Source organism: Talpa occidentalis, unplaced genomic scaffold (assembly GCF_014898055.3).
Source record: "Talpa occidentalis isolate TD23 unplaced genomic scaffold, MPIMG_talOcc4v2.1, whole genome shotgun sequence".
Classification (NCBI taxonomy): Eukaryota; Metazoa; Chordata; class Mammalia; order Eulipotyphla; family Talpidae; genus Talpa; species Talpa occidentalis.
Genome location: NW_026555331.1, coordinates 69,005,628 through 69,031,279, shown reverse-complemented (window position 1 = coordinate 69,031,279; position 25,652 = coordinate 69,005,628). Strand labels below are relative to the sequence as shown.

Here is a 25,652-nt window from a genome sequence, read left to right as displayed (position 1 = left end):
GAATTCTTCCTTCATTATAAAACCTCTCCCACAAAAGCAATTTCTAACAACTCTGAAATAACATCACCAAGAAACTAAATGCCATCATCCTATAACACTTCCACTTCCCTCAGAAATGCTTAAATCCAGGTAACATTTGCATACTTACTTTTTCAGTTTTTGTCTGATCTCTGAATTTTTAATTTCGTTCTGAAGGTCCTCAAAGTTCTGAACATAAGACAAATTGCAGAAAACTCTGAAGTCAACATATGGCGGGATGCCGTGGTCTCGCCCCCTTTGAATGTTGGTGGCAGCCAAATCCAGTGCCACAGAATGTGCGGAGGCGAACAGCTTTTCAGTCAGCTCCAAGCTGAGAAGTTGAGAAGGCATGCGCAATTTAGCCGACACACCAAATAGCCCGCGAAGAAGGGGATCTATCCCACCTTCCCGGATTATTCTCGAAGGTGAAAAGAAAGCTCTGTGGAGTGGAAGGTGGCCTTCAGGAATTTCACCAAAGGTGTCATTCAGTCGATAAAGAACAGGATTGATTAATGTGTGGCCAAATCTGAAGGCTGCAGTGGCAAAAGAGTTAATGATCCCTGCATTGACATTGGGATCATAACCCTGGTAATCCCTCAACATCTTCATGCCCGGGCCCCCCAGAATCTTGGGCAGCCAGTGGCTGTAGGTGATGTGCTGCAGCTCAGCACCTACAATCTTCCTGGCTTCGTGATAAAGAGTATCTCCATCCCAGTGGGGATTCAGGGCAGACAGCTCCGAAGCCACCCGGTTGTGTTCTCGAAACCAGAGGGTGTGCAAGGCAGTGAGTGCCACCTGCTCGTTGGCTCTGTGGTCCCCAGCCAGGAAACAGGGGCCGCTGCTGTCTGGGTCCTGCCCTGTGCACTCCGTGGATGGTCCTGTAGAAAAGGGCAATAAGGGCTTTCCAGAAGGGGCCCAAAGTAAGCCTGTCCTCAGGAGTCCCCTGGGCTCTGAGTGGTCTCTGAGAAGGAGGGATTCCCGCTCTGTACTACCATAAACATTAGAGGCATCGATATAAGCTGTGAGCTGGTTAATCTGTTCCCGGGCATAGACTGAATTCATCATCAAGGAGGTTGTGCCGCTGCCACACACGGGGCTGGAGCGTGCAAAGAACATGCATGATGCTTGGGTCGCCCGCGGGTCAGTGCGAGGAATAAAAATGGGGAAGCAAGGAGGATCGTTAGTACACACGGAACTGCATGGCTGCCCATCAGAGAAGCGAGACGTGCTCAACGCAGGCACCGTGTGATCCAAGTCGTAATCCAAAAATTGGCCCCACTGCATGAGCATGTGCGTGTACCTGTCATCAGGGGTGACCGTCGCTGTGGCCACCAACTCTGCTGCGACCTGTCTTGGCAGTGGAAGGGGATCCTTATTAGGGAAGATATGACGCCCCACCCCACGGGGTAAGTTGAAGCCATTCTCATAGGCAGGTTTCAGGATGCGCTGGAACGCGGTCATAGACGCACCCCAAGTTGGGTGTTGGAGATTGTTGCACGTTCCATCCTGGGTTCGGTACTTCTGATGAAAACACATGTCAGAGCAGTTTGGCATATGCCTATGGGCTGTACATCCAGATAAATTGGCGATGAGGCTGAGGTAGAAGGGGGACACCAGGTCATTGTAGCGGAATTCTGAAAAACAGAGCAGCGGGACCATGAGAGCTGTTCTTGGTGGGAAAGAGGAAATCCTCAATCTCTAGGCACTATGGAGATCAGGAAACCAGGTGAGCAGAAATCCTTCTAATATTCAACAGCATTTGACTAGGTCAAAACTGAAAGTAGAGAAAAATTAGTTATATAACAATTTCTAAAAGACAGGAGAATTGTTTAGTGGTGTCTGTTATGAGCAATAACTACTAGAATAAACAAAAAGAAAATGAGAATGCATTCCAGTTGCTACTAACTCCTAGTTCTGTGACTGTACAAATATAATGTTGGTAATGATTTGTTAATCCTCATTACAGGACTATAATTATTTTTCCATTTCAGAATCCCTTTAGCTTCTATGCTCCTAGAAGACAGGGTCTAAGCTGTGCCAATGTGAATTTGGTGATTATTAACTCATATATATGACATTTGATATGAATGAATTTAAGCAGTGACATTCAAAGTACCAACAGCTGCCATTCCTTTGGAAATGTGCAACACCACCCTGGAGTGTGTTGTATCCAGTCTTTTAATAGAATTTAATTGCAGCATCACTCAAAATCTGCAAAGACCATTCACATTAATGCATGCTAAGAATTAGTATTCCTAGTTAATCATCAGAAACAGTAATGATACCAGTACTATTTGTCCTTCATCTTTGAAACTGGCTCCTGAATGATCATGCTACATCTTATTCTTGCCCAAGAAGATATCTGTACACCAAAATATGGATACCAATTTCACTATTAGGTCAAACTATCCTGGAGGTAAAGAGACTTTAACTTTAGAAATAATGAAAGAGAAGTAGAATAGCACAGTATTATTTCCCTTGGGGGAAAAAAGATTAAAATTCTTCAGAACTTTAGAGGAGAAGATATATTCATCTTGTTCATGAATATCATGAACATGAGATTTTTTTTTATTTTTACAAAGCTGAATATCTGCAGATATTGATTTGAATTTAGACTAAGGTATTCCTGCAAATTGTTTCTTCTTCTACAGAGATAAGTAAAAGGAGAATTAAAATATGTCCAGAAAGACATATTGGCCCTATCTTCACCCTGAACTGGAGAAAAATGTAGAAGTGGACTTCTTGCAAATTTGATCATGATTAAATCACACCTGGTATGATTAAATGTTAATCACAATTATTTTAATTCAAGTGTTACTACAAATGAATATAAAAATTTTACTCTGAAAATCCAGGACAATACTGAGTTCTGGCAACTGTCATATATACTGTGAAGTAACTGTACAGATGACCGAAAGATTGAGACAATCACTCAGTATCCTGCACCACATATTATTTCTGGTAGTGAAAAAAGATAGATCTACGAAAGTGGCCATTGTACTCAGCACAAATAGTGTATACACTAAAGAGTCACATTTGTTTATTTAATTTTAAAGAAAAAGCCTTTGAAAATCTGCAAGCTTTGTGTAAATTTCTCATTTAAAATTTTCTAAACAGGTGTCCGGTTTGGGCAAGAAATATATGAGTACTTCAGTACATAAAAAAACAAACTAGGAGGGCTACATATGCTATAAGTGGTAGAAGAAATTCAAATAAATCCAGTGATTATAATAATTAGTGGAGAAACTTAAGGGGATAAACTAGTTTTTATGGAAAATAGCATTGATTTTTGGATTAAAAAAGTAAGTTCACAAAAGTTAGGTCCTCTAGATTTATATAACTGGTAAAAGTTTACAAGTATTACTATCTTTATTTTCTATACTTACATTTTTAAAAGCTATATTTGTTGAGGCAATGTTGATTTACATCATGATACGTCTTACTGGCACAGGTTTACACCTCTACAGATGTATGTTATTTCATCACATACACCATAAAAGCCCCAATAATCACCATTTGGACCCCTTTCTTCCAGCCTCACCACATCCCTATTCTGGTAGCCTTAGTCATAGTCTAATGTGCTCTTCCCCTTCCTGATTTCATCCCTTCATCACAACCTCCCCATCCCCTTCTGGATGCCTTAGGTCTATAGTCAGCTTTTAAGGTTTTTCTTTGTCTGACCTTTTGTTTGGTATCGCTATATTCCACATATGAGTGAAACCATCCAGTGCTATCTTTCTCCCTCATGCATTTTTCCTTGGTATAATCCCTTCCAACGCCGTCCATATTGCCACAAATGGCATGAGTTATATCTTTGTTGATCCCTGAGTGTGTATGTATACGTGTGTGTTTGTGTGTGTGTGTATACCACATCTTCTTCATTCACTCCTCTGTTGAGCATTTACATTGTTTTTCATACCTTAGCTCTTGTAAGAAGTGCTTAAATAAACATAAGGTTGAAGGTTTCCTTTAGAATTAATGTTTTTGTGTTCTTTGGTAGATACCTAGAAGTGGAATTGCTGGGTCATATGGCTGACCCATTTTTACTGTTTTGAGGAACGGTCACACAACTTTCCATAGGGACTGGAGCAGGCTACATTCCCATCAACAATTTAAGAAGGTTCCTCTTTCTTCATACTTTCACCAGCACTTGTTGTTTTGTTTGTTTGTTTGTTTGTTTTTAATATGGGACATTCTCACAGGTATGAGGTGGTACCTCGTTGTGGTTTTGATTTGCATTTCCCTGATAATAAGTGATGATGAACATTTTTTCATATGTTTCTTGGCCATCTGCATGTCTTCTTCAGGGAAATGCCTATTTATCTCTTCTGCCCAATTTTTTTTTAAGATTTATTTATTTATTTATACAAGAACCAGGGTACAGGCCAGATGCGTGGGAGGGTGAGAGGATTCACCAGAGACAGAACGGGGAACAGAACAGACAGAACAGGCAGACCGACGAAATACACTGCTGAGGGGAGCAGCGGGTGCAACAAGAGAGGTCTGACACACCATGTGGGAACCTCACCAGCCGGTGGGATCTAACCTGCACTGCAGAGGCTGCAGACAGCTTCACAGCACTATGCTCAACCATCTGCGCCACCAGGGGAGGCCCTGCCGACTTTTTGATCAGGCTGTTTGTTTTATTTTCATTCAGTTTCATAAGCTCTTTGCAGATCTATGATATCAGTCCCTTACAGATGTATGATGTACAAATATTTTATCCCATTCGTAGGATGTCTCTTTGTTTTGGTTACTGTCTTTCACTGTGCAAAAGCTTTTAGGTTTGATGTAGTCCAAGTTCTTTATATACAAGGTCTTAGATACAAGTCTTTCATGCATTTGGAGTTGATTTTCATGTATGGTGTGAGAAAGAAGTCTTGTTTCATTCTTTTGCATGTGGCAATTCAGTTTCCCCAACACCATTTATTGAAGATTAGTAATGCATAAATTTGTGGTTTTATTTCTGGACTCTCAGTTCTATTCCTTTGGTCCGTTTGTCTGTTTTTGTTCCAGTGCCATGCTGTTTTAATTCTGTGGCTTTATAGTACAGTTTGAATTCTGTAAATGTGATACCCCCATTCATCCCTTTTCTGATGTGTCAGCTCTGGCTATGTGGGGTGTTTTTGGCTCTATGTGAATTTCATTACTATTAATCCCATGTCTTTGAAGAATGCCATTGAGATTTTCATTGGGAATGCATTGGACCTGCAAATTGCTTTGAACAGGAGAGTTATTTTAACAATGTTGACTCTCCCTATCCAAGAACAAGGAATATCTTTCCAACTTTTCATGTCTTCTTAATTTTCCTTAACGATGTTTTATACTCTTCAGTATATAGGTCCTTCACATTCTTTATTAAATGTATTCCTAAGTATTAATTTCATTTGGTGAGATTTTAAATGAAATGACTTTCTTAATTTTTTCTACTTTTAGCATATTGTCTGAATATATGAAGATAATTGATTTTTTATGTTGATTTAGTATCCTGTCACTTTGCAGAATTGGATTATTGTATTGGTTAGTCTTTATGTGAAGTCTTTGGGGTTCTCACTATATATTACTATAATGCCACTCCCTCATACTCTTCTTCTCCCCACGCCACCCACTGCGTGTCTCAGATCTATGGTCTTCTTTCAAGGGCCAGTCTTATGTTTGTGTTTATTTGATGCTTTGTTTGGTTTCTCTAGAGTCCATATATACTTATAGTAAATCCATTTTTATTCTTTTAAGGAACTTGCACACTTCATTCCATATGGTCTGGACTAGCCCATATTCCCGCTAATAGTGTATGATGGTTCCTTTGTCTCCACGCCCTCCCCAGTGCTAATTTGTGTTTTTTTTTTTTTTTTTCTGATATGGGCCATGCTCACAGGTGTGAAGTCATATCTCATTATGGTTTTGATTTGCATTTCCCTGATAATAAGTGATCATGACAATTTTTTCATATGTCTGTTGATCATCTACATGACTTTTTTGGAGAAGTGCCTATTTAGCTCTTCTGCCCATTCTTTGATTGGATTCTTTTGTTTTAGTTGAATTGTCTAAGAACTTTATAGATCTTTAATATCAATCCCCTATCAAATGTGTGGTGTGCAAATACTTTCTCTCATTCAGTAGGGCGTCTTTTTGTTTTGGTCACTGTTTCTTTTACTATACAGTTTTTCATCCTTGAGAATGATACTGGCCATGGGTTTGTAATATATGTCTTACGTTATTTTTAAGATATGGTTCCATTTATTACCACTTTTTTATGCACTTCATCATAAATTGATGCTGAATAATATCAAATGCTTTCTCAGTATCTACTACTAAGATCATAAGATTTTTCTCTTTCCTTTTTGTTGATATGGTGAGTTATATTGATTAAAATATGGATGATGAACTATCCCTGTATTGTGGTATAAATCCCACTTGGTCAAGATGTACAATAATTCCAGTGCATTGTTAGATTCAGTTTGCTAAGAATATTTGAGGAGTTTTCTGTGTTCATAGAGAGATTGGTCTGCAGTTTTAATTCTTTATGACATATTTGTATGTTTTGGTATTAATGTTCAGCTCATAACGTGTATTTGGAAATATTCCCTCATTTTTTTTTTTTATTTTTTGAAAGAGTCTGTGCATGTTCCAGATCTTAATGGAAATGCTTTCAGCTTTTCACCATTGAGAATGATACCAGTTATGGTCTTGTCATATATGGCTTTATGATGTTGAGGTATGTTCCTTGTATCCCTAGAATTTTAAGGGCCTTTATCATAAATGGTTGTTACACTTTGTTGAAAGCTTTCTTAGCATCTATTGATAATGTCTTATGTTTTTTATATTTCTTTTTGTTGATGTGCTGGATTACATTGATTGATTTTCAGATGTTGAACCATACTGTGTCCCTGGAATAAATCCTACTTGTCATGGTGAATTATCTTTTCTTTTTTTTTTGAGGGGATTTCAGCGCTTGCAAACTCCATAAGATTCTTAGGGAGAATGTCTTTATTTCTTCATTGTATCTGAAGGAGACTTTTGCAGGATGGAATATTCTTGGCTGGAAGTTTTTTATTTTGGATTATTTTGAATATGTCATTCCACTCTTGCAGTGTTTCCTCAGAGAAGTGTGATTTAGCTTAATTGGGACTCCTTTGTAGGTTATCTGTTATTTCCCCCCTTGCCAGCGTCATTATTTTTTACCTTTCTTGGACTCTTGAAGTTTTCTAATACATGTCTTACTGTAGTTTTCCTGTTCTCTATGTATCTTGGTATTTTTCAAATTTCCTGCTTTTCTATATTCTATTCCTTCTTCAAGTTTGGGAAGTTTTCTTCCATTATTTTTTTAAATAAATTTTATTTTTATATTCCCCACACAATTGCAACCCCCTTATTTTGACCCCAATCTTATGGATACATTGTTGGATTTTGAGAGCTAAAATTTTATTGCAGATTTTTGCATCAGTGTTCATTGGAGAGATTGGCCTTGTCCTTGTTTGGTTTTGATATTAATGTAATGTTGGCTTCATAGAACATGTTTGGTATTATCCCCTCCTTCTCAATTTTTTGAGGATAGGCACTAGTTTATTTCTGAATCCATCTGTTCCTGGGCTTTTGTTTTTCGGAAGGGTTTTGATTACCATTTCAGTTTCACTGCTTGTAATTCGTCTGTTTAGGGGATCTATTACATTTTTATCTAGCTTTGGGTGATTGTAAATTTGTAGGAATTTGTCCATCTCTTTTAGATTGTTGAATTTGTTTGCATATAACAGTTAATAGTAGTTTGTGATTATTCTTTGATTTCTGCTGAGTCTGTTGTGATTGCTCCCCTTTCATTTGTGATCACTCTCACCATTTCCTATCAATATAATATTGGAAGTCCAAGCCAGAGCAATAAGAAAAGAGAAAGACATACAAGGAATCCAAATAGGGAAGGAAGAAGTTAAACTATCAATATTCACAGATGATATGATAATATCAAAAACTCCACAGAAAAACTAATCAATTAGTTAAGTAAAATAGAAGGATACACAACAACACACAAAAATCAGTATCCTTCCTATACACAAAAAATCAATCAGAAGAAGAAGAAATCAAGAAAGCCATCACTTTTATTATTGAAACAAACAAAAAAAAAATACTTGGGTATAAACCTAACCAAAGAGGTAAAGGACCTAGACAAAGAAAACTATAAAACACTGTCAAAAGAAATAGAAGAAGACACAAAGAAGTGAACAGACATCCCCTGCTCATGGATTGGAAGAATTAACATTATCAAAATGGCCATCCTACCAAAAGCAATTTACAGATTCAATGCTATTCCAATAAAAATTTTAATGACATTCTTCAAAGAAATAGAACAAATATTGATGAAATTCATATAGAGCCACAAAAACCCTGAATAGCCTGAGCTTTCCTGAATAAAAAAAAAAAAAAGAAGGGAATGGAGGTATAACACTCCCAGACTTCAAACTATACTACAAAGCCATAATAATCAAAACTGCATGGAATTGGAACAAGAACAAACACATGGACCAATGGAACTGAATAAACCCACAGATTTACGGTCAACTAATCTTTGACAAAGAAGCAGTGAATATGCAATGGAGCAATGAAAGTCTGTTCAATAAATGGTACTGGGAAAACTGGGTCGCTACATGCAAATGAATGAAGCTTGACAACTACCTCACACCATGAACAAAAACCAATTCAAAATGGATTAAGAACTAGACATAAGACCTGAAACTATAAAATATATAGAAGGAAATACAGGTGAAACACTACATGACATACACCTCTGTAACATCTTCAAAGACACATCACCCAAAGCAGTGATAGTGAAGGCAAAGATAAATAGCTGGGACTACATCAAATTAAAAAGTTTCTGTATGGAAAAAGATACAGTAACCAAAATAAAGAGATACCACACCTATTGGGAGAACATTTTTGCATACAACACTAATGGTAATGGACTGATCATAGAAATCTACAAAGAGCTGATGAGACTCAACAAAGTAAATAATCCAGTCAAAAAATGGGAAGAAGAGCTAAAAAGAAACTGCTCCAAATGACCAACAGCCATATGAAAAAATGTTCAGCATCACCTGTAATCAGGGAAATGCAAGCCAAAACTACAATGAGATACCATCTTACACCAGTGAGAATGGCACATATTAAAAAGAAAAACTATCAACAACAAATGTTGACGAGGTTGTGGAGAAAAATGAACTCTCCTGAACTGCTGGTGGGAGTGCAAACTGTTCCAGCCACTATGGAAAGCTGTGTGGAGATTCTTCAACCTGCTAAAGATGGAGCTTCCATATGATCCAGCAATTCTACTCCTAGGTATTTACCCAAAGGACACAGAAACATTAATTCAAAAGGGCACCTGCACCCCTATGTTTATAGCAGCACAATTTACAATAGCTAAGCTATGGAAACAACCCAAATGCCCAAAAATAGATGATTGGATGAAGAAGATGTGGTATATATACACAATGGAATATTACTCAGCAATCAAAAAAGATAAATCCATGCAATTTGCAGCAACATGGTTGGAACTGGAAGGGATCATGCTCAGAGAAATAAGCCAGAAGGAAAAAGAAAATTACTGCATGGTCTCACTCATAGCAGGAATTTAGAAAACCTAAATTAGGGACCAGGAAAAAGACTAACTATAATAAAGTAAAAATTAAAATCAACAAGTAACTGCTATTCAACTATAAATCAGAGACACACTACAGGGGGAGGAGGGAGTAGGATCAAAACATGGGAGTGGGAATTATATGGGGACAATAACCAAGATGAAAATGCATACATTGTGCAAAATGATATAAAATCTATAAAATTAAAAAATAACAATAATAAATAAATAAAAGAATCTGTGCATGAAAGTAATTTGTGCATCTTTGAAAGTTTGATAGAACTTACTTATGAAGTGATCTGGTCCTAAACTATTTTTTGCAGAGGTTGATTGATTACTGTTTCAATTTCCTTGCTTGTGATTGGTTCATTTTGTGTCTCTATTTCTTCCCTATTCGGTCATGGTTGACTGCATAATTCTAGTACTGTCCATATCATCTAGGTTGTTGAGTTTGTATGCATATAAATGTTCATAGTAATTTCTGGTTTTCCTCTGAATTTCTGAAGACTCTGTTGTAATTTCTCCTTTTCCTTTTTTTGATCCTATTTATTTGTATTTTCTCCCTCATTTTCATATGAGCCTAGCTAGAGATTTCTCTATTTTGTTTATTCTTCCAAAGAACTGTATTTTGTGTATTCTTTCAAAGAACAAAGGCTTTAATGTCATTGATCTTTGGAACCATCCCTGGGTCCCAGCTCCAACTAGCAGTGGAGAGAGCTGTGTGGCCAGCCCATAGTGCATTTCTCACCACCCCACCCAACAACAGACACCTTCATACCAAGATTCCAGCCTTGACCAGACTCAGGTATGGTGAGCTGTATGGACATCCCACAGCTAGGCCTGCTGTAACAGGGTGGTCCCCAGTAGAGGGGAAGGTTCCAAGTTCCCTGCCCCACCCAAAAGGAGGGTGGAGCTGAGCAGAGAGAAGAGGCGGCAGAGGAGACTGAGGAAGGAAGGAAGCAGGATGGAGCCAGAAGGAGACCTGGGGGAGTTTCCAGGTTCCCTGCCCTACCCAAAAGGAGGGTGGAGCTGAGCAGAGAGAAGAGGCTGCAGAGGAGACTGAGGAAGGAAGGAAGCAGGATGGAGCCAGAAGGAGACCTAGAGGAGGCACATGGAGCAGAGAGACACATGAAGAAATTGTGCTTGCCTTTTGGTCGTGGACTGGGTGACACAGATGTGGGTGAGACCCGTGGGGAGGTGACAACGGCAGCTTTTATCTTGATTTTGATTTTTCTCTTTTCCTTCCGGGCTTGTCTGGGTGTTTCTAACCCCTTTCTGTGGGTCCCCACTGGAAGATGCCTTAGACTTGTGGCAGGCTTTGGGGCCTTGCTCTGGGCCAATCCCATTTGGATGGAGTTTTACCCACAAGAGGACAGGTAACTTTGGGTGCTTCATTTAGAAACTAGATTCTGTGCTTTTCCTGTATTGTTTCCTAGTTTTATTAAAGTTTCTTCCCATTAAAGTCTCATATGTTTTGTGTTGATGCGGCGGATGGCAGAACCCATTTAGCATAGTCAGGTTTGCAGGGTTTGGGCTGCCCCTCTCCCTGTCCTGGAACACTGCCACCCCACATAGCCACCAATGCCATGATACCCAGATCTCTACCTTAACCAGCAATGCAGGGGGAGCTGTATGGCTTTCCATCCTATCATATACAGAGTTCAAAACTGCCATAATTAACAAAATCAAAGAACTGGAACAATGCATAGGAAATTCAGAATAGCAGTTTAGAGATATGTAAGACACTCAGAAAAGCAAATACATGTTATGAGAAATACAATCCATGAACAAAAGATAAAATAGAATCTCTAAAAAAGAAAATAATAGAAATGCAAAGGAGTAGAAGATCAAAGGATGAGATGAAAAACTCTGGATAATGCCTAGGAAATAGGATAAAACAAATGGAAGAATAAATCAGTGAGCTCAATGATTAAGATGGGAAAGATTCAAAATAGAAAAAGAGAGCCACAAAGGGGAAAAATAAAGCAACAATTTAACAATTACCTGACACCATGGAGAAAGAAAATATAATAATGATAGCCATCTCAGAAAGAAAAGAGAGCAGGAAGGGAAATGAAGAACTATTTAAAGAAATAATAGAAGAAAACATCTCAAACTTGCAGAGGGAAATGAACGAACAAATACAAGAAGTCATAGAAACACCAAGCTACTTAAACAAAAGGAAAACTACAGCAAGACACATAAAAGTAAAACTTCTGAGAGTCTAAGACAAAGAAAAAATAATGAAGCTGACTAGGATGAGGAAATAATAACCTGTAAAGGAACCCCAATTAGATTAATATCACACTTCTATGAAGAAGCACATGATCAGGTATAGAATGGAGTGACATTCAAAATCCCCCATGATAAAAATGTCCAACCTCAAATATGCTATACTATAAAGCTCTCCTTCAAATTTGAGGAAGGAATAAAGATCTCAGACAAACAAAATTTTAAAGAGTTTACAACAATGAACACCCCCCTCCAAGAAATAATGAAAGGAACTTTAGTATGTATGCAAATACAAAAAATTAACAAATACAAAAAAACACATTATGCAAACACAAAACTATTGATACAATGGCAGCAGCAAACTTTCATATATCAATATTCACTCTAAATATAAATGGACTTAACTCATGAATAAAATAACTAAGAGTATTAAGTTGGATCAGGAAATAAAATTCAACTTTCTGCTGTCTCTAAGAAACACACATAATTTCCTAGCATAAAATGACTGAAATTAAAGGGTTAACAAACAATTCAACAAGCAAACAGCACCCAAAAGAAGGCAGAGACAACCATATTTATATCAGATAATATAGCCTTCCAACTTAAAAAGTAACGAGACAGGGATATACACTTTATAATTATTAAGGAAACAATACAACAGTAAGACCTAACAGTTATCAATATATACTTACCAATGAAGGAACATCACAATACATTCAGAAATTATTATTAAATAGTAAAACAGAAATTGGGGGAAATACATAGGTGGTTGGAGACTTCAACACACCACTTTCACCAATGGATGGATCAATGATACAGAAAATAAATAAGGATAAAATTGCCCTAAACAAAGGACTAGCTCTCATAGATTTATTATAAGGTACAACTTGCCATAAAAAACTGAATACACATTTTTCTCAAGTGGACACAGATCATTCTCCAGGATTGAGCTCATATTGGGTTACATTATAAGTATCAACAAACTTATGAAGCATGAAATCGTATCAAGTATCTTCTCTGACAATAAAGGTATCAAACTAGAATCAACAACAACAACAAAAAAGAAATATTCTAATGCATGGAGACTAAAGAACACACCATGGGAAGCCACTTGGGTAATGAAGAAAACAAAGAAAAAAGTAAAAATGTACCATGAGACAAATGATAAGGAGGACACACCTTTCTAAAATATATGGGACACAAGCAAAAGCAGTATTAAGAGGGAAGTATATAGCAATAAAGGACCATGTCAAGAAATAAGAAAGCCCAAATTAATAATCTTGTCTCTCATCAAGGAATTTGAAAAAGAAGACCGAAGAACTCAAGTTAGTAGAAGGAAAGAAATAATAAAAATCAGAGCAGAAATAAATGACATATCTTTACTTTTGAATCAAAGTTCCTATAAGAAACATCTGCATTCATTTGGCAAGTGGTGAGTAAATTAATTTCTAAGTCACATGATGCTTTGGAGCTGAAAACTGAGGGAGTGGTCAATTTGCTATCAGTAAGTAGTAGGTTAGTTAAAATACTTCCAGAAACTGACCTCTGCCTTCCAGATCCACAGTGAGCCCCTGCTTCACGTGTTCCTGGATCAACTGAAGTGTGTGCTCAAAAATTTCCCCTGCTCTTGCCGTCTCCACAGTAAATGGGTCTTGCGGATAACGAAACAAAGCCAACAGATCACTGGGGTTGTGAGGTTTTCTGCAAATAACAAAAGACATTACTGTTTGCAGGCAAAAATGGGCAGAATCTGAATCACATATATGTTGAGCATTTAAGAATATAGTTCCCAAAATCTGAGAATGGAAGATTTGCCATCAGAATACAAGTTTCACAAAGTGCTATGTTTCTCTCTCCAAATGTCAGTAACAGTGCTGAACTCAAAATATACAGTTCAATTAATTAACCATTTGCATAATAGTTTTCTATAAAAATTAATATCTTTGGGGCCTCCCTGGTGGCACAGCAGTTGAGCACTGGGCTGTGAGTCTGCCCGCAGCCTCTGCAGCGCCGGTTCGTTCCCCAGCCGCTAGCGAGGGTCACCACAAAAAAAAAAAAAATTAACATCTTTGGAGGGAGTTATAAACTTGTGGATTATAAGAATATAATCCACAGTCTAGGGGACTCAGTAAACTTTCTGAAACAGTGTTAAACACTTAGGTTGTAGGTCTTGGCACTTTCTGTCCTCTCTTTCCCTAAAGTTAGCAGTCTGAAAATTCCCCTTTACTTTTTTTTTTTTTTAATAATAAATTTTATTGTTATATTCCCCATACAATTGCAGCCCCCCAATTCTGACCCCAATCCCTCCCCTCCCGCCCCCGCCACCCAAAAAAGAGTCTCTGGTTCATAGTTTTTTGTTGATTTTGATTTTCACTTTCTTATAGTTATTCATTTTCCTGGTCCCTTATTTAAGTTTTCTAGATTCCTGCTATGAGTGAGACCATCCGGTATTTTTCTTTTTCTTTTTGGCTTATTTCGCTGAGCATGATCCCTTCCAGCGCCATCCATGTTGCTGCAAATTGCATGTGTTTATCTTTTTTGAATGCTGAGTAATATTCCATGGTATATATGTACCACATCTTCTTGATCCAGTCATCTATTTTTGGGCATTTGGGTTGTTTCCAAAGCTTAGCTATTGTAAACAGTGCTGCTATAAACATAGGGGTGCAGGTGTTCTTTGGAATTGATGTTTCTGTGTCCTTTGGGTAAATACCTAGGAGTGGAATTACTGGATCATATGGAAGCTCTATGTTTAGTAGGTCCAGAAATCTCCACACAGCTTTCCACAGTGGTTGGACCAGTTTGCACTCCCACCAACAGTGCAGAAGAGTTCCTTTTTCTCTACACCCTCGCCAGCATTTGTTGTTGCTAGTTTTTTTTTTTTTTTTTTTTTTTGAAGTCTTTTTTTTTTTTTTTTAAGATTTATTTACTTTATTTTTATTTATACACGCACTGGGTACAGTCAGAAGCACGGGAGGGTGAGAGAATTCACCAGAGCCAGAGCAGGGAGCGGAGCAGGCAGAAGGACCAAGGTACACTGCTGAGGGGAGCAGCGGGCGGCAGGAGAGGTCTGCGCGCCATGTGGGACCCTCCTCGGTGGCCGGGGAGCAGCCGGGGATCGAGCTGGTGCCTCGGAGGCTGCGGGCAGCTTCGCAGCCCAGCGCTCAACCGCTGCACCACCGGGGAGGGCCCCTGTTGTTGCTAGTTTTTTTAATATGTGCCATTCTCACTGGTGTAAGATGGTATCTCATGGTAGTTTTGATTTGCATTTCCCTGATGGCAAGTGATGTTGAACATTTTTTCATATGCCTGTTGGCCATTTGCATTTCCTCTTCAGAGAAGTTTCTTTTTAGCTCTTCTGCCCATTTTTTGACTGGATTATTTTCTTTGTTGTTGTTGAGTCTCATCAACTCTTTGCAGATTTTTGTGATCAGTCCTTTATCATTAGTGTTGGGTGCAAAAATGTTCTCCCAGTTGGTGGGGTTTCTCTTTGTTTTTGTTATTGTCTCTTTTGCTGTGCAGAAGCTCTTTAATTTGATGTAGTCCCAGCTGTTTATCTTTGCCTTCACTATCACTGCTTTGGGTGATGTGTCTGTAAAGATGTCTTTGATGTGCAAATCACGTAGTGTTTCGCCTATATTTCCTTCTATATATTTTATGGTTTCAGGTCTTATGTCTAGTTCTTTAATCCATTTTGAGTTGATTTTTGTGTATGGTGTGAGGTAGTGGTCAAGCTTCATTCTTTTGCATGTAGCGACCCAGTTTTCCCAGCACCATTTATTGAACAAACTTTCTTTGCTCCAATGCATAGTCTTTGCTCCTTTGTCAAAGATTAGTTGACCATAAATCTGTGGGTTTATTTCTGGATTTTCTATTCGATTCCATTGGTCTGTATGTCTGTTCTTGTTCCAATACCATGCAGTTTTGATGATTATGGCTTTGTAGTATAGTTTGAAGTCTGGGAGTGTAATGCCTCCATTCCCTTCTTTTTTTTTCAGGAGAGCTTTGGCTATTCGGGGTTTTTTGTGATTCCATATGAATTTCATCAATAATTGTTCTATTTCTTTGAAGAATGACATTAAAATTTTGATTGGAATAGCATTGAATCTGTATATTGCTTTTGGAAGAATGGCCATTTTAATAATGTTTATTCTTCCAATCCACGAGCAGGGGATGTCTCTCCATTTCTTTGTGTCTTCTTCTATGTCTTTTAACAGTGTTTTATAGTTTTCTTTGTATAGGTCCTTTACCTCTTTTGTTAGATTTATTCCCAAATATTTGATTTTTTTTTTGTTTCAATAACAAAAGGGATGTTTTTTTTGATTTCTTCTTCTTCAGATTTATTGTTTGTGTATAGGAAGGCTACTGACTTTTGCGTGTTGATTTTGTATCCTGCCACTTTACTGAACTGATTGATGAGTTGAATTAGCTTTTCTGTGGAGTTTTTGGGGTTCTCTATGTATAATATCATATCGTCTGCAAATAGTGATAGTTTGACTTCTTCTTTTCCTATTTGGATTCCTTGGATGTCTTTCTCTTGTCTTATTGCCCTGGCTAGGACTTCCAGTATTATATTGAAAAGCAGTGGTGAGAGTGGACATCCTTGTCTTGTTCCAGATCTTAATGGAATTGCTTTCAGCTTTTCACCATTGAGAATGATACTGGCTGTTGGCTTGTCATAGATGGCCTTTATGATGTTGAGGTATGTTCCTTGTATCCCAAGAATTTCAAGGGCTTTTATCATGAATGGGTGTTGCACTTTGTCAAAAGCTTTCTCAGCATCTATTGATATTATCATATGGTTTTTATATTTCTTTTTGTTGAACACTGATGCAAAAATCCTCAATAAAAATTTTAGCCATCAGAATCCAACAATGTATCCATAAGATAATTTACCACGACCAAGTAGGATTCATTCCAGGGGCACAAGGATGGTTTAACATCCGAAAATCAATCAACGTTATCCAATACATCAACAAAAAGAAATATAAAATCCCCTTTACTTTTAAAACCCTGTTCAGGCATCAGTCTCCCTATAAAGTCTACTGGCTCTGACAGGCTGCTGTCTTCTCTACTGCTATATTTACCTCGCAAGAAGATGTACTTAAACTTCAGTATTTAAACTATTGATATGTTATCTCCTATACTGAAGAAAGACTGTATTAGGAATAGGAGGCTGCCTTGTTTACCTTTGTATCTCAAGTACCAAGCCTACTGATCAACACAGTAGTCATTTTGACATATCTGGAGAACTAAACTAAATAGGTTAAAATGAATATTTGAGTCCATGAGATTTGGGTCAACTGAGACATTGAGTTATTTTGTCTGGAATCATAATACTATATATCATAGGTTAGTAGCAATAATATTAATAACTTACTTTAATTGATTTTGTTTTATGTGCTAGACACAGTGAGACACTTGATTTCTGTTATTCAATCCTCCTAGTAAGTACATCCAGGTTACCCCAATTTTATATGCAAGAAGACTGAGGTACAGAGGTTTAAACTTCCCCAAGTTCACCCAGATAGAAAATGATGGAGCAAGGAATCACAAAAATAATATTAATAAGTTGTATAACTCTAGGACAAAAATTCATCACCACCACACCATACTGTTCATCAATAAACAGAAGCAGTACTTGCTGATGACATTTTAGGGATTTCCTTTCTTACCAATAACTGTGAGGATTGGGTTTATATTTTACTTGACTATGAAGATAATAATGTTTTCCTTAATACATTCAGGTGTTGCAAAGCAACTCAGTTACTTTCATCAGGGGACTTTACAAAACTGGAAATTTTCTCTAGTTTAAGGATATTCTGACTCAAAGCTGGAAGGGAACATGCTCAGTGAAATAAGCCAGAAAGAAAAAGAAAAATACTGGATGGTCTCAATTATAGCAGGAATGTAGAGGATCCAAATAAAGGATCAGGAAAAAAACTAATCATAATAAAGTAAAAATCAAAATCAACAGGCAACTATAAATCAAAGACATACCATGGTGGGGGGCGGAGTAGGATCAAAACAAGGGTGGGATGAGCATAAGGGACCATGGTGATAGTTCACTGGTGAGTGGGTGGTGGGAATTTTATGGGGACTATAACCAAGATGAAAATGGATACATTGTACAAAAATGAAAAATTATGTAAAAAATATATCAAATAATTTAAAAAATAATATATAAAAAAACACAAAGTGCCACATATCCGAGCAAAAATTTTCACTGTGGGCTACCAGTGTATAACAAGATGTTCAATATGACAATCACATCCAATCCATTGATTGGCAGGAACACTGACTCTGACACTGTTAGGTGTTGGCATATAACCACTCCATTGTGTGAGATCTACAGGGGAGGCATGTAGAGTGGATCTGTGACATAAATTACTGCCTACAGGAAACAAATTTCCCTATCTTTGAAGCTGACTGACAATGATGGTAAGCCCAGAGAGTAATATATGCACACAGGCTGAAGAAAACACACTTTGGTCCACTTCTGCTGTTGTGACTTAAAAACTAAGCAGAATTGAAATAAAAACAATTTAGTAATAAAAGTAAAATAAATTCTTACTGTGAAAATAAATGTCTTCGTGTGGAGTTAATTGCACTGTCAACTCTCTGTACAGCATCAAGAATGGATGATTCAACAAATTCATCACCAGCTTGTCTTCCCTGTATTGCTTTGAAAATCAATTCCATGATTACAAACATCAAACAAACCTTCAAGTTAGGAATAATGTGAGAAAATTATGTTACCATAAAATCTAAGTCAATAAGAATGTTACACTGTGTCCACATGATACTGTCCATTGCAGAGAGGTAGGTAATTATTCTGAACAAAATTTACCAAGAATAACAGCATTATTTGGATACTTAAGGCATTCCTAACTATCTTTCTTCCAAAACATGTAGAATTATGTGAATTATTTTCTTTTTTACAACACTGAAGTAAATGAGATTCAAGTGTGTTAGCAATTTGTCATCTTGGAGAAGATATGAAATGCATATCTCTTCACCCACCTTGTTTCAACATTAGCATTAAAACAAAATCATATCTCTATAGAGCAAGAACTGAACTCTCAGTAAATAATTCATGTGGTTTCTATAGCTCTTTTAACGTGTGAGAATTCTGTCGACATGAATATTATAGACAAAGGAAATTTTTCACTTAATGTTGATAATATTCAACATTTTACATCTTCTCCAGATGATGGTTTATGAAATATAGACTTAAAGGAAAAAAAAGTGTTCAATGAAACATCATGGATAAATATTTAAAACACATAAAGGAAAAACAATAAATACCAATATTATTTTGTATTTTTTGAGATTATTAAAAGTATGATAAAATTTATATGACATTTGAAGCAATAACTTTTGGCACTGTTAAATACTGAAAACATGATTATTATGTCTTCAAAAATGATTTTGAAAATAATATCTTTAAAGAAAAATAAGACATGAAATATGCAAATGTACTAAAACAATATAGCATGGAATTGTTATATATGTAAATGTATACACATTTACATACTACTAAATATACATGTAATAATATATGTATTAAATATAGAGTACATATATGTGTACACATATTTTTCTTTATCCATTTTGTTATAGATGAGTCCAAACAACATTCCATATCTGGACATTATAAAAAATAATTCTTTATACTAGGATAATATACAAAAAATTTTGGTTCATTGTCCTAAAATGGTCACTAACAAAAAAAATTAAAAATAAGCTATTATGGTTATTGTAAAATCAGACTCTACCAAAAGACATTTTTGGTAAACTAAATTATGTGTAGTTGTTATGAGACTGTTTAACTCAGCCTTTATCAGACTTGGATGTAAGACCCAAAACTATAAAATGCAGAGAAGAATCCACAGTCAAAACACTCTACAACATGACTTCAGATAGTATTTGGGGACTTGACTCCAACAATAGCAAAACAATAGCAAAAGTAAACAAATAGGACATCAAACTAAAAAACTTATTGACAGTGAAACCATCATTAAAACAGAAGGCCAGGGGACTCCCTGGTGGTGCAAGGGGTTAAGACACAGCCTATGAAGCTGTCTGCAGCCTCTGCAGCACGAGTTAGATCCCCAGCCAGCCAGGGAGCAACCCAGATGGCATAGCAGACCTCCCCTGACTCGCCCGCTGCTCCCCTCAGCAGTGTATTTCAGTAGATCTGCCTGTTCTGTTCCCCATTCTGTCTCTGGCGAATCATCTCACCCTCTGCACCTCTAGCCTGTACCCCAGCTCTTGTATGCATGCATGCATGCATGAATAAATATATCTTTGAAAAAAATCATAATGAATGGGAGAGAATATTTACCAATAATAGATATAAGCGGCTAATATCTAAGATCCAAAAAGAACTCATATAGCTAAACAAAAAAAAAAAAAAAAACCAGCCCATTCCAAAATTGTATAGAAGACCTAAATAGACATTTCTTCAAAGAAGACATACAGATGCCCCACAGGCACTTGAAAATTTCTTTATCATCACTTATCTTCAGGTAAATGTAAATCAAAACCAGAATGAGGTACCACCTTATACCTGGGAGAATGGCCCTATCAGAAAGACAAGAAGCAACAAATGTTGGCAAAGATGTAGAGAAAGAACACTTGTACACTGCTGGTAGGAATGTAGCCTGGTCTAGACCCCATGGAAATCAGTATGGAGGTTTCTCAAAATATTATATATAGATCTAAAAATAAATCCTTCAGTCACACAACTTGTTATCAACCCAAGGATTCACAAACATTAATTCAAAAGTTCATCTGCAGCTCTAATTTCATTGAAGAACTAGTTACAAAAGCCAAGCTATATATTCAATTACAGATGAGTGGATAAAGAAGGTATGGCATATTTACACAATGGAAAACTAGTCAGGTATGAGAAGCAATGAACTTCTGCCATTTGCAAATGCATGAATGGAATTGAGGAGATAATTCTAAGTGGAAACATCAGGAGAAAGACTGGGTAGTTTTACTCATATGTGAAATAATGAAACGGTTTCATTCAGAAATAATGGGTGGTTTTACTCATATGTGAAACATACAGAAATAAAACAAAGGGTCATACAAAACTAAACCAAAAGCATCTCTAAAGATCTGATAGACTTTAGACTTGAGGGTGCCATAAGGGCAGGGAGAATATTTTGAAGGACTCTGGGTGTTTTGGTAATGGGTGGGGTGTGGTATCATTTCATTTGAAGGGTTGTGAACCTATACCTCTCAATTTTATACAGTATGTAAGCAAGTATTACTACAATAGAAATAATATAGATAAGAACTGTCATTAAGGCCTCCCCGGTGGTGCAGCGGTTGAGCGCTGGGTTGCAAAGCTGCCCGCAGCCTCTGCAGCACCAGTTCTATCCCTGGCCGCAGGGCGAGGGTCCAACATGGCACGCAGACCTCTCCTGCCGCCCGCTGCTCCCCTCAGCAGTGTACTTCGGTCCTTCTGCCTATTCTGCTCCCTGCTCTGGCTCTGGTGAATTCTCTCACCCTCCCGCGCTTCTGACTGTATCCAGTGCTTGTATAAATAAATAAATAAATAAATCTTTAAAAAAAAAAGAACTGTCATTTTTATGACCACAATATTGAGATGCTGCAAGGCTATGTTTCCTTTACTAATGTAAAACATGTTGCATTGGCTATCAATTAGCCAAAGATAATTGAAAACAAAGATGAATTCATTGACTTGATTATATGAAACAATTTGCAATCAACAAAAGATTAAAATAGATTGTATATATACAAATAATAAAATAGGTCTCAAAATTTTCAATTTCTAAATCTTACCCATAATTAATATTGTTTTGTAACACATTAAGAAAACATATATCAGGCATATTATTAAAAGGAAAGCTTTGAGAATTAATGTACATAGCAGATAGTCAGAGTTACCTCAGAAAATAAAATTTAAAGTATTGATGTTTTGTATACCATTTTATACTTATAAGAAAATAAAAATATTGATCAATATCAAATTTTGGCATGTGTAAGATTTTGTTCAGTAATTATTTTGTTTTCTTTTTACTTAGTGAAATTACTTATATACATACTCTCATGCTGGAATCTCCTTTCCACATCTACATCCAGAGAAATTCTCATGCAAGTGCATAATGACTATAAATCAGAATATCCATTGCAACTTTGTGTGGAAAGAATTGGAGAAAATTATACAGCAATGGAAGTGTGTGTGGCTGGATGCATGCATGGACGGATGCTAAAAAGAGTGTTTAATGTAAAAATTAGAAAACTGAGATTACCATAAAATTATTTAAGAGTTAATTGTATTATAATTGTTACAAATACAATGACCATGATGAAACTGGGCTTTGGTCACAAGAAGGAATAAACCAATTAAGTTGCTAAACAATGGAATATTATGTGTGAATAAAAAAGATAAACTCGTGTCATTTGCAGCAATATGGATGGACATGGAAGAGATTATGCTAAGTGAAATAAATCAGAAGGAAAAAGATAAATACCACATGGTTTCATTTATATGCAGACTATAGAGAAGTAAAAAAAAAAAGTGTCAGGCAAAATAAAAAGACAAAACTTGCAAGCTGACCATATATTTGAGTCATATAGCATGGGAGGAGGAGGGAAAGGTCTCAAAATAGGAGAGGGAAGAGCACTGTATTGAAGTGTATTGAAGCAACTGTATTGATGGATACAGGTGCTGTGGGGGTGGGAGAAGTACAGGGACTACAGTGGAGGGAAGAAATCAAATATGATCCAAAAATTAACAAAGATGTAAGAAAATAAATATACCAAGTGGGAAATCAATCAAAATCCAATGATCATGAGAAAACTGAATATTCTCAATATAATTACATGTATCTGATTGTGATGTGGCAAAAAAAAAAAAAAAGTAAGAATGATTCTATTTAGTCTATGGCACTTACTTGGAAAAAAGCAACTGAGATCAATCAAATCAATCTATGCTGGTATATATGCTGAATTGATTATTTGATTAAGATGTTAGCCTTTCTAAGTTCTGCTTTCTCCTTCACTTGGGAAATTAACCTCAAGTATAGAAAGTGGCCTGAATTACGTGCTCATATACGTGACAATTATTGTCATCATCCCTTTGTGCAATATATGCTTTCAAAGTCTGTTTGTATTTGGAAGAAAAAATAAAATTGTAGGTGAGATTGAGTTACCACAGTGCACAGCGGTATTGAGATGCTACCTGTCAAAAGGCTGTTCACTGTGGTAGAAAGAATTTGGCAAGAGAAATTGCAATTTAAGGAAAACATTGTTCAGCAGGTTAGTCTAAATTTTATTTGTTTGATAGTTTTGCTTTGATGGTATGTGGTAAAATAGTTTTTGCTGTTATAGATGTACAAACTTTATAAGCATAGGAATTTTACATATTTTCTTCATATTTTGACTCATTCATAAAATGGTAATAATATCTCTTCAGCATATAATTGAAGCCTGATGTAGTCAACAAATTTGGTTATCACATAAAAGGGCTTTCAAAGTTCTTTGAAAACTGCATGTCACAATGGAAGTACAAGGTTTCTTTCAGTGAATATTGTGTTCTAAACCATTAGGTAATATACATCCTCACATAGTAACCAACTGATACTGTGTTGTCACAGAATACCTTTTAATGTAACTTGCTATTTCTCTGTATTAATAAGAACTAACAATTGAGATTCATGAAAAGGAGAAAGTAACATGACTTGGCATAATATGCAAATATTCCTAGAAATAATAAAAATCTAAAGGGCACAAATAAAAATCTTATAAAAGTTGTTTGTTTACAAAATCCTAAAACCACATTAAATATGTAATATTCTCATATGGAAAATATTCTTGGTAACATTGTCTTTCTAACTTTAATGTAATTTTAATTATGAACTTTTAAAAAGTTTTATAGTTTTAAGTTAAAATTATTTATTCATTCACTTCCAGTATTGTTTTATTCAGTTTGGCACAAATTGCAAAAAAAAAAATTCCATAAATTTCTGCAGAAAAGAAGCAAATTCAGTTTATTTGGGGTACATTAATGTCTTTGTCCCAAAAAAAGTCAATTAAAGGCATAAGGGACAGAATGATAAGAATATTCTGAGTATATTTTCTATCTCTTCATGCAAATTTTTCAGAAGTAGAAAAAGAACTAGATAATTTGTCTTTCTTAAATCTTAGGGTGAATGAAAAGGAATAAGTCCCCAATAAGGTTTCAAAATTAATACATTGAAAATTATCTAATGAACATTTACTTTCAAATTCTGTCCCTGTTTCAGCTCCTTTGAGGATAAAATCAAAAGATAAATCTGGATCCTTTCAGGAAAAGGAAGCTTAAGTCAAATAACCACCATCATCTCTGTGCCATTGTGTTCTATTAAAGACTTGGCCCTGGCTGAGCCAGTTCTGGGGACAGAACCCAGAGCAGGGATACTGAAATGAAGCAGCTGTGCTCTCACTGTCACTTCCACAGCAAAATGACCTCAATCAAAGCTGAGTCTCTTCCACAATGCCCAAATGGTTTTGAGAATTCTTTACCTCATCCTCCCCTTGTCAGAGAAAACCATCCAGATAATGCAACCCTCAAAACTTAATAGGTTGCATCACATTAAATCTTTCCCCTAGAAGAATGACCTTGACTATTGCTGACATTGACACTTACCCAGCATGCAAATTGACATTAATGACTGCCTTTGTGATATAATTTTCTTGAACAGCAATGAATCTGCCTTATTCATTATTTTGCATTGTTAAATATGTAAATGGATTCCTGCAGGCACCACTGTTTTTTCATAGACTGAAAAAGAGATAGTATTTTTCTTTTTTTTTTTAAATTGGTTTTGGTATCCAAGATACACCTTTTATTGTGATTATTTGTTTTTGAACAAATTCATATTTGTTCAATACAATTTATTAGGTATAAGATACAGATAAAATGGAAACTATTATAGGTTGAAAGATAATTTAGAAATTTTTTTATTATGAAAGTCTAAATGATGAAAGGATGAACTATAGAAGAGTTAGTCTTGGAGAGAAGAGAAATAGAAAAGAAGCAGTATCTCAGAGAAAGAACTGGTGAGAGGTGGTAGTTGGGTAAAAGGAGGAGAATAAGAAGGATTAGGCAGACGTTAGCCTTGCTGTTTATGCAAATATGGATGAAATTGAGATTAAAGGACCACTGGACGCATAAACTGTAAACACTGTACTATGAAGCAGTTCACAGCCTCTGCAGCATGACTTCGATCCCCCATCGGCCAAGGAGCAAACCACAAGGTGAAGCAGACCTCTCCTGTCTCACCTGCTGCTCCCCCCAGCAGTGTGTTTCAGTCAGTCTGCCTGTTCTGTTCCCCACTCTGTCTCTGCTGGGTCCTCACACTTCCCCACATCTCTGACCTATACCTCAGGTCTTGTATGCATAGATAAATAAATCTTTAAAAACAAAACAAAACAAAACAAAACAAAAATAGATGACTGGACCAAGAAGATGTGGTATATATACACAATGGAATACTATTCAGCAATCAAAAAGGATAAACTCATGCCACCCAGATCAGTTTTTAACTTTTAGAATTGGGTATATGGTGGGTGAAACCAAATTAAATATCCAACAATTAGATACCAAATAAGAATTTCAGAAAGGATGACATTGTTTAGATTTATTTTTATATAATTGGAAACAGTGTAGGAATATTATCTGTGCTTTATAATTTTCATTCAATAAATTCTGTGTCACCATTTCAATTCTAGCCTAGTCCAAACATTAAAATGTATCAAT

At 36.4% G+C, this 25,652-nt stretch overlaps 1 protein-coding gene across 3 annotated transcripts in view; it reads right to left on the bottom strand.

Annotated features, from left to right (window-relative positions):
- The window catches only part of PXDNL (peroxidasin like), a 628,077-nt gene that overhangs the window by 104,952 nt on the left and 497,473 nt on the right, over positions 1-25,652 (bottom strand). For all 3 annotated transcript variants that reach the window (XM_054692271.1, XM_054692273.1, XM_054692272.1), the window contains 3 exons: positions 18,447-18,555; positions 13,416-13,573; positions 149-1,652 (listed from right to left, as the gene is read on the bottom strand). In XM_054692271.1, coding sequence (XP_054548246.1) covers positions 149-1,652; positions 13,416-13,573; positions 18,447-18,555 — 1,771 coding nt within the window. The remainder of the gene's footprint in view (positions 1-148; positions 1,653-13,415; positions 13,574-18,446; positions 18,556-25,652) is intronic.